Here is a 10,572-nt window from a genome sequence, read left to right on the forward strand (position 1 = left end):
CTAGGATACCTATAGGTGTAACTGCACCAGTACAAACCATTCCTGCAAACAGGAGAAGTGGGTTTTGCTACATCAGCAACTAGCATCTCAAGGCTGTAATTGTAGCAAATCCTTGGACCAGAGAGAGGCCTAAGAACCTTATCTACCACGTTTTATTCCCTTTTTTGGCTAAAGAGTAGTTTGTTGTTTTGCCCTGTGGAACCCCTGGTATCAATCAGGGCCCGTCGTTCCTTTGAACTCTTGGACATGAGTTGACAGTACATTTCTTTTGCACTATTTTTCATATTGATCCATCTAGCTGATTAGGCAGCAGCATTGACACACTCAGTAATTATGTCAAATAAGTAAAGCATAAGGATCAGGCTGCCAGCCCTGGTTTCAGGAAGGGTGCCACAAAAACAGTAAGTAGAATTGTAAGCTAGCTCAAGTGGGAAGGGGACTTGGGAGGTTTCTAGTCTAACTTCCTGCCCAAAGCAGGGCCAGCTCAGAGCTCAGACCAGCTTACTTAGGGCTTTATCCAGACAAGTCTTGAAAAACTGAAGATGACAGAGCCTTCACAGCCTTTTGAGGCAACTTGTTCCACTGCTTGACTGTATTAATGGTGGAAAAATTTTTCCTTCTATCCTGTTTGACCCTGTTTTGTTTCAGCATACACCCTTTCTTGCTGGAAGAGCCTGGCTGTCATTCTAACAACCTCCTCATAGGTACGGGCAGGCTGCTCATAGGTCCCTTGAAGCCTTCTCTTTTTCACACTGAACAAGCCCAGTTCCCTCAGTCTGTTGTTATAAAACATGTAACTATGACAGTGCGGTGATGGTTACCAGACTCTCATCTCAAGTGCTACATCCAGAAAGGAAATTATAAATGAAGATAATGTAAAGCAGCTAAAGGTAGAAGACTACAAAAATCTGAAACAGCAAAGGACACTTAAAAAAAAAATCTACCTGTGGGACAGTGCTACTGCTACCCTCACTGGCAAGGTTGACATTTTTCCCCTTGCTAATGTAGCCTTGGATTTGTCATGTCGAAGGCAAATGCAGCTTAAATGTAAATGTGTCCTTAAACGTGCACGTAGATTTACTATCTTCTCCTATAGCCTCTTCTAAATGTGTAACTTAGTGGTATATTCTCACCTTGTGCTTAAAAATCTGTACAACACTGCAATGAATTAACACTGTATTTTTAAGTTGGAGAGTTTAACGTAAGTCATGTTAAACCCTTCACTGTCAGAGCTTGAGTCTGGTCTCTTATGGGTTTATTACTAGCATAACTCTAGTGGAATATTTTTTGATTCAGGTTAAATCACAGTCATTTTCAACAAATGTTTACAAGCGCTGAGTGAAGTGGGAGAAGAACATCATATCCTGTATTGTTTAAATATTGTTATTGTTGTAACTTGTTGGGTGAGCACTGCAGAATATTCACATATTGTTCTGAAGATTAAAGTTTGCAAGTCTTCCATTTGGATAGTTCTGAAAACTTGTTAAATTGTATTTTATGACCATGTACATTTGAATGTGCTCCTAAACCTCCTACTTCATAAACACTGTGGTTTTCTGAGTGAGCACCACATACTTTTTCATGTTTATAAGTTTCCACCACAGCACCTGGCATTTGGATAGTTGTAGGCGCATTGTGTTTCATTCTGCAGTTGTTAGTTCCCCATCACTGCTTGTTCAATAGTTAACTGCTAAAGGTGACAGTTCCTACAAGACTGCTCTGAAAACATTGGTTTCTTCTTCAAATGGCTGCATTTACAGCCTCTTAGCTGTGGATGAAATTCTTTTTTTCTTACCCTGCAGAAGGTTCTTCCTTGACAGATGTAGCTGAGAATTATTTTGGAGCTTGTTGTCCAGCATTTCCTCAAGAGAAGAGAAAAATAATTATATCTGACTTCTATTCCCTGTTTTTATTTAGTTACCTTCTGTTCAGAAACATCACAGAAGGAAATATTTCTTTGTCCCTCACCAGCTTCGCATGGTGGCAGATTGCCTTTTTTACCCCTGCAAAGTTAGGGAACGTATAGCATTTGACCCTGCTCTCTAGGGTATGAAGTTACCCTATAGCTATTACTATTTAGTCACTTTCCAGTTGCTAAAAACTTTTATTTCTACTGGAATTCAAGAAGCGTATTTTAGATTTGTGTGCAACTCCTAAATAATCACTCTGGCAGCTTCAAGGAAGAGTAAATTTTTATTACAGAGGGGAAGGAGGAAATTCAAATTAATTACTTTGACATTCAGAAGAGATATCCAGAAAAAGGCCAAGGCACTTTAAGTTGAGCATAGTGTAAGCTAATAATCTAGCGGAGAGTTTTATGAAGGACAGCAATAATCTTCTCTGTAAAGAAGCTGCAAAAGTCTGTGAAAGCAGTGCAGTAATCTTTCAGCCACCACCTTCTCCCCACAGCAGTATGCTGGACATCCAAAACATTTCACCATAGTGTCAGACAGCAAGACATGAATATACATGAAAAACATCAAGCATGCAAACTCTTACATGTAACTTGTCTTTGGATTTGCACTTCAGTGCAGGCCCCTTTGAATACAGTTTGCATGTAGTTTTTAACCTCAAATGGAGCGAAAGCCTCAGTGAGTATGACTGTACAGTGAGGGTACAGTAATCTACTTTGCATCAACAGATAGGTTCCATGTTTAATTCCCATTTTCATTTTACATACTTAGAAAAAAAGCCAACCAAGTGAGACAAAATTTATTAGAAAGACAACTTCAACAGTTTTCTAAGCTATTTGAGGGCTGATAACTCCAGACGATACTCGATGTTAATCCATTGTTCTCTTGTCTAGTGTACTCAGGAAGTGAATATTCTATAACTTTGTGCAACTGACTGCGAATGCTGTGGCTTAAAAACTGATGCCTGCCAGGGTCACCAATCAGCACTTCAGTTTGCTGTATCCTGATGCATTTCCTCAGCCAGTGATGCAGACCATCAGCAAGTTGTTCATCATAAAACATATCTCCTAGAACAATGAGGTCCCAGTTACCAGCCTCTGAATTAATCATGTTCTTAATGGTGATGGGGAAAGGATTCAGGTGGTTCAGTTCGCAGTTCAAGATCATTGCTGTTCCTGCAACTGAAGAAAAGTCAATGTAAAATGAAAGTTACATTTTAGGATTCTGCCATTCAGCCCCCTTACAAATTTCCTTGACACATCTTTCAAGTTCATCTCTTGAATATTTTTGTTTGTCTTATCTAGGGACTTCCACAGTTTTCATTATGGGTCAAAATCTGGCATAAAGTGATAGAATTCTATCCTCATTGCACCATGACACAGGGAATAACTATTCCTGGAATGGATACCAATGGAAACCTATCACAGAATCAAACCAGAATATCCAACTGCCTTAATCTACGGATATACTTCCTCCCTTAACCAATGAGTAATTAAATGATGAGTAAACTGAATTCTAAGTCAATTATGGGAAAACAAAGTCTGGGGGAAAAAGGCAATATCTAGGCCCCAACATATGAAAGTGCAGGAAAATGCTATGCTCCTACAGAGAAGCCAACTTGCCGCCTGCGCTTGGAGTTCTCTTCCAAACCAGCCGTGATGGTACATAGGCAACGCTTGATAGAAACTTTGCTGTTTGTTCATTCTAAGGAGCTACAGAGATATACTTGGTGCAAGAGAGGCTGGTGCAACCCAGCTTTCTAATACTGGCAAAATCCATTCATCTTTTTAGCATTCTTAGAACTCTGTTTGGAACCTGAATTTCTCCCAAATGGAGTAAAGACAAGTCTGTGTTCAGTGTGCTTTAAAAATTAATACATATCTTTACCCAGAGATGAAAAAAAAGGCCTTACTAGGGTCGATGTCATTAGCGAGGACTTGCGATGCACCACTCATCACAGCAGCTATTGCTGTTGCTCCGCATCCACTTCCAAGATCCAAAACCGATCGTCCTTTAACAATGCGTGGATTATCTAAAATATACCTGAAAAGAAAAACTGTTAAGGCAATGAACAAGATTATGCAAATTTCTCAGTTTTGCATTACACTGCATAAGAGTTCTTGTCAAGCATGGTAGCTTAAAAACACTATTCCCCGTGTGCAGCTGGTACATAGCTCCTTATTTGTCTCTGCTGATATTAAAAAAAAATCAAGAACCATCGTCTTTCTCCCTTATTTTTCCCCCACCCCCCAAAGAAAAAGAAATCCAGCCAAGTAAGCAACATTTTATTTCAATCAGCTCATTCTCTGACGGGTGAGCTTATCTAATAAATGGCCACAAACTGCAAGGTGACTCAAATGCTTGGCGTCAGAAACAGGAAAGTAAGGATTTGTAGAAAATAAAAGCAATCTGACTAAAGAAATATGAAGATGTATTTGCAGTGAATATTGCACCCATCAGAAGACAAGGGCTACCCATCGCCCTAAAATACTGCTTATGCAACTGCTTGGAAGAGGAGGAATTTCTCCTCTTTCTTTTCCTGAGCCATGCAGACACAGATGCAAATACTTCTACTCTGGTTAATGTTGTTCCTGAGTAGCAACAAGGAAATGAGAACAGAGCAGTGGTGAGCAGAAGGAGTATTTTCATCTAGTTGCTGACACCTGCCAGGAGGAAGCAAAAACCTCTGGGCTGGAAATGGAGAACGGACAGAAGGCAAGCAGTGGTTATTGTTAAACATTATGAATCACATAGCCATTACAGAGGGTTCAGAACTTTTAACAGTTGCCTTGAAATTCAATCTCCTGCAAAGGGGAAGGCCCTAAGCAACAGGGGGAAGAGCCCTAGGTGACATAAATTACTGCAAATTGCCATAAATTTACTACCAATTGCCACAACTTCTGTTAAAGTAGAAATAGGAAAGGATTCTACACTTGTGCTGTCTTCTGGCATGGAGGGTGCTGGCTGACTCTTCTCACAGGACTACTGGTAAGCACAGCTTTTGCAGGTGGGTTCCAGTGCAGAGAACTGTGATGGAAATGTTGAGATTGGTGGTGTCTTCGTTTAGCCTGCACCCAGGGCTAAACAATAGCAGTTTTTCTCTCACCCAGTGTCCCTTCCCCAAATGAGGAAGGGAATTGGGAAAAGGAGGGAGACTTGTATGTTGAAGTTAACTAGATTTTAATGAAATGAAGAAATCAATATAAATGGCAACACAAAACAGACAAAAGTATACTTATCCACAGATCACTGTCAAGTTGCTCAAGCAATCACAATGAGGGAGAAGAGGCAAGGAGAGCAGGAAGAGCCCCACCTCTTCCCAGCAAACCCTCTCTTTTATAGTGAACTTGATGTCAATGTTACAGAATACACCTGTGGGCCAGCCTGAGTCAGCTGCCCTGGATTTAACTGCTGAGGGCCTTGATCACCATGGCTGGCCACAAACTGAAACCAAATCCCAATGAAACCAGGACAGGTGTAAATGGCAAAAGGATGTCTGGGCCTAGAAGCACCAGCAGGAATGGCAGGAGGAGGCCTAATAAGAGTGTCAAGAGTTAATGGCACCTAGATCGCAGCACATCTGTATACAAACTTCTAAGAGCCCAGACCGGGAGAGCAAAAGACAACCTCCCCTGAAACTAAACAGTTCAAGCCATTAAGAGACCACAACAGGAAGGTCAAGACCAGGACTGAAGATACAAAATACCCAGATCAGGAACCATGAGGAGGACCTGACATCCCATGCCTCTTGTCCTGCATTTCATCACAGGGAATCCTACCAGACAGCTTGCACATGTACAGCTTGGTGCTTGTGAGTATGTGGTTATGAATCCAATGAGTCAAACTGGCTGTTTTAATGAAAATCGCCTTCTGCTGTAAGGTCTGGCACCCAGCTGTGTTGCACTGTTACCATAATGTTGCAGCATTATTTGCTACTTTGAAGCTCTAAGGATGCTTTCTTTTTTGAGGGCCCCCAGGCAGGATATTTGTGCAGAGGCTCAGCAGCTCAGCTGTCTGGCAACACTCCCCCTATGACCTTCACTTCTCTGAGGAGGGCAGGGATGGGACCTCCACAGAAAGTGCTGTGTTTCCTCTTTCTAGGGGCTACGCTTGGATTTGCAATGACTTTCCAGCATTTTCTACTTGTGTAGAGCATGATCTGGCCTAAAGCTGCAAGTGTCTTGTTTGCAGCTGAGTGGTTCTCAAGTTACCGCTAATGATTGTGGTGAGTCAGGACAGCTGGAACCGACTGTATCCCCTGGCACACACGTGGTGTATTACGCTGCTGTTGGAGACTGCTGTCTGCCATGCTGCGTTAAGGAGGTATCTTAGGTTACACCAAGAGGAAAAGCTTGAAATAGGAGACTCCTGATGTGGAAATGCCAGCTGTGAAACGAGCACAGTTAGGGAAGCAGCAAGTTTTCATGCTCCCTTTTTCTTTTCACTTTTCCAGATGATGCAGCTAATTTCTGACATTCCCAATACATCAAAACAAGCGCATAAACAATAATACCTTACCTAATTTAATTACACAACGTTTAGGAGCACCCTAGTTCATCTACACGGCAGGCTAATCAGCTTGAAATTTAACTGTAAGACTCATCTTTTTCCTGGTCAAAAACGCCTTCCTGTTTATGCTTTCTTGCAGAAGAACAGCAAAGCCCCAATTCAGATTCTTCCCTTTCATCTATGTGAGGAATATCTGACAGCTTGTTCTTTACTGTAACAATTATTAACTTTTTCTGCTGTTCAAAGTGAGAGTTTTCATTTTACAGAATAAAAGAACTCTAACTAGTTCCTGGGAATCAGGAGCATTAAAGACATTTTGACAGTAAGTGGCCAAAATCAAAATGTGGCTTCTGACGTGACTAAAAGACAGCCGCAATAAGGCTTGACAATAAGGCTGCTGAAATCCTAAATGAGGAGAGTAATTCAGGCCAACCAGCACTCCAAGTGCATCAGCATAAACCTACTTTTCTCAAGAGACCAGACACACGTCCACACTCCTGTCTGTCTCTTACAAAAAAAACCCCAAACCCAGGCATTATGACAAAATAGGAATCCTCCTGTTTGGAGCAACCGTGAGTGACAGAATGAAACACCTCACTAGGTTTTGATGGCAACTGCACAGCCCTTCAACAGATCCAAATTCAGCCCCCTTGTCAACACATGCATCGCCACTGAAGACAACAGATTTCAACTTAAGAGCCGTAAGTTATTCAATACACAGCAAGTGCTGAAACTTCACTGCCAACCAGCAGAGATTGCGTCTCTCCTGTATAAGCAGAGAGGAGTATGGATAATGCGCTCTCATACAAGGCAAATACACATCGCTAGGAATCACTACAAGCAGAGCCGGGTCTGACATCCTGGCCCACAGCAGACTAGACTTATCAACTTTGGTGATGCATGCTGCATACCTGGAGAGGGCTTGGCCTCCTGGCCAGTAAATTGCCCAGAACGGGTCCCCATAAGGCCACATGTCAGGTTTTTCCCTCCAGAACCTGCAACGCGGAGTGAGGAGTCGCAGTCGTATCTCTGGCGTGAGGTGACCGCTGCTGGTGACCTCTGTGTTCTCCTCCAAAAATGCTCTCACCTCAGGGTCCAGAGACTTGCTGGCACTCCAATGGCACCAGCGCTTCCAGCAGAGAGAGTGGCCTCCTCTCCTGCTCCTCCAAGCCTTGGCAAAGGTGTTCTGCCTGCCCACGAGCAGGAGCTGCTTCCAGCCACGGAAGGCCATGTCTTCCCAAGAACAAACCCTCCCCAGGAGAGCTCAGAGCACAGCTTATCTGATGAGTGCAGCAGGTGATGAGGCAGAATACTTGAAACAAACTCACAGGATGTTGTTTTTCATAGTAATGGATGACAATTCCTGAAATGAAAACAATGCTACGTAAGTAATGTTTCTTCAGTGATTTCAAGGCTCTGCACCACCAGGGCTTTAAGAGGAGGAGGTCAACGTGTTGTTGTGTGACCATGAATGCGTGCCTTGCCCCTGCCCAAAGAGCCTTTGAAGTCTGAAAGAAGTGGTATTTAAGGAAGAAGCCATCAAGAGACCCACTCAGGAGAGTGCTATAAACATATCCTGTGAGAAACAACCAGTTAGTGGGACAGCTGATAGAGCTCAAAATTAAACGTGCAGCCTTTTAATATCTCCCTGCCTCTGCCTTGAAGATACACACATAGCAAGCTACTCCCATTTAAGGTTCTTCCATTGAATCTTAAGATTTTGCAGTAGGGCTCTGGTGTTGCAGGGCCTGTGGACATAGCAAACGTTATCAGTAGGTTGCTTGAGAGATGCCATTAATTACAAGTTTTATAATGGTGATGAGTTTTTTATATGAAAGCATCTCTTTAAAGTCGAGCAATTAAAGGATTTCCTCAAAATACTTTCCTCTTTCTCCCTCAGATTTGTCAGGCTGCCAGCTCCAAAAGGAAAAAAAAATCCCAAGAACTGATCTTAATCAGAATACTCCAAATTTGTTGCATTTCAGTCTGTATTTTAAAGGATCGGTTAGTCTTATGGTGCAGTAGTCTCACGTGGATGCTCTCAGCTGCAGAAGAAAGTAGACCTCCATCACTGTAGCCCAGTCCCTGTGAGAAACTATATAAACATGCTTGTAGCTGTCTGAAGAGAGAGAAACTGAATCTGACGCATTTTTAAAAATTAAGTTTTTAAAAGGTGAGACATTCAGACTGGATAAGCTCACACTCAAAGGCCTTCTGACACCACTCAAGGCCAGTTTTCAGGTCACAAGCAGTGAAGAAAAAGAGAACAGAAGATTGGTATGTAGAGTTTAGACTCATTTAAGAATCAGGAGAATGGGGAGTGGAGATCCACTGCACTCAGCTGAGAGGCGAATGAAGAAAAGCCTGTCAGCACTTCCATCACCATCACCATACTCTCTTCATCCACCATCCCTTGCAGAACTTGGGTCTTATGCTGAACCTGTGAGTATCCTACCAAGTGGTGGCCTGAAGAGAGCGCAACTGTTTTCCTGCCTTCCTCCTCAGATCTACTCCTTCATACATCCTTTACTATTTCCGCATCTTTTTTCCTTCCTCATCTTGCTCTCTAATTTCTTTTCAATAACTCGGACTTACTTGCTTCAGGGCACAGCTTTTGAACCTCCCCCTAACCTGATGACCAGAAGAGCATTTAAGGCCTGTGCTTCCACAACAGCAAGACTGCAAGTACCAACAGACAACAAGAGAAACTCACTATTTTGCAATAGTTCTCTCTCTTCTGCAGTGCTTTCCATGAAAAAGCAGAATGATGCATGAAGAAAATCAACTTCAGCCCACCTCTGCCAATTTTTCACAACAGAAGAATTGTGGCCAGCTTCACCATCTAGAGGTGTGCAGGCTGTCCTTCAAAAAACTAGACAAAAGGACAACAGGAAAACTATGCTAATAAACACTTTATTTATTATGACTTCATTTTTCCTTTATTTGTCTGTATCTCTAATAAAAGTTTAGCAGCATTTTTGTTGTGTGCTGGCCTCTGCTTTAGGTGCTAGGTTTAGTTAATCGCTTACTAAAATGTTTAGCTGTGAACTTCCCTCCCGTAAGACTTTGCTATTTAGGCTGACAGTCCAGTTAAGTCTTTGTTTAACTCATTGGCTAAAGGCTTTGTATTTTTATTACAAATAAATACATGTGACTGAACATTTTGCATTTTTCCACATTTGAGAATGCCATTCAGCAGAGTCCTTGTAATTAACAAATATAATTAATGAATGCCTTCCTTCTTGAAGGCAGAGCTATATAATCCCCATCTGCCTAAGGGGAGCATGAAGTTAACTGAAATCAATCAGAGCTATAAATCTTGTCAGCTAGCACTGTGTATTGGTTTTTTCCTCATGAATTGCTGCAAAGCAGCAGGGCTGAGATTCGGCACTGTATATTTTGCATTGCCCTTCACGATGGTTACTCTTATTAAATTAATCGCCTGTATCGAAATACCTGCCAAGAGCTCTGTGCTCAACATGCCAAGCTCAGCTTAAGTGCTTACTGCAGGAAGGCGTCAGGATGGATACCCTTGCGTTTGATGCTTCTGGCCTTCCCATCTTACTAGGAGTAAAATCAGCAGGCAAGTAAAACTTGGAAAAGGGGACAAAAGCAAAACAAGCAAAACCCACCAAAAAAAACCCACCCCACCCAAAACCTAAAAACCAGTTCCTGTGCCATTGAAGATTTTTTTTTTTTTTTTTTTTTTGAAAGCGGCAGGTGCCTTTCAAAGTACAACCACACCGACCTCGCGTTTCCCATCGGAGGAAGCCAGACCTCATCAGCGAGGGCGGCAAACTGCTCGCTGTCACCCAGCCCTGCGGCCACGACCGACCCGCCTGCACGCCGGGACAGTCACCGCTTCCATCCAGACATCCCCAGTTGTCACCCGGGCAGGGCACCTCTCTGCAAAGCGGCCGCCAGCCTCCGCGGGGCACGGACAGCCCCAGCGGCGCGCCGGCAAGAGCACGGGCACGGGCAAGGGGAAGGCCGGCACCGGGGCCACCGCCACCGCCCGGGCTGTGCCGTCCCGTCCCGCCCCGCCCCGCGCGGGCCCAGCCGCGCCGAGCCGAGCCGCTGCAGCCGCCGCTCCGCTGGGCCCGGCCGCCCCAACCCCGCCCGGCCGCGGCCGCACCGCCCCCCGTCGGGG

At 43.5% G+C, this 10,572-nt stretch overlaps 1 protein-coding gene across 1 annotated transcript; it reads right to left on the bottom strand.

Annotated features, from left to right (window-relative positions):
• Window positions 1-2,184: 2,184 nt before the first annotated feature.
• ETFBKMT (electron transfer flavoprotein subunit beta lysine methyltransferase) lies at window positions 2,185-10,327 on the bottom strand. The gene is made up of 4 exons (XM_068401321.1): window positions 10,171-10,327; window positions 7,334-7,785; window positions 3,826-3,956; window positions 2,185-3,094 (listed from the first exon to the last, which is right to left on the bottom strand). Exons 2-4 carry the CDS (start codon window positions 7,651-7,653, stop codon window positions 2,730-2,732), a joined length of 816 nt encoding a protein of 271 aa, XP_068257422.1. The 5' UTR covers window positions 7,654-7,785; window positions 10,171-10,327; the 3' UTR covers window positions 2,185-2,729.
• Between the last annotated feature and the right edge of the window lie 245 nt (window positions 10,328-10,572).

Source organism: Nyctibius grandis, chromosome 5 (genome assembly GCF_013368605.1).
Source record: "Nyctibius grandis isolate bNycGra1 chromosome 5, bNycGra1.pri, whole genome shotgun sequence".
Lineage (NCBI taxonomy): Eukaryota > Metazoa > Chordata > Aves > Nyctibiiformes > Nyctibiidae > Nyctibius > Nyctibius grandis.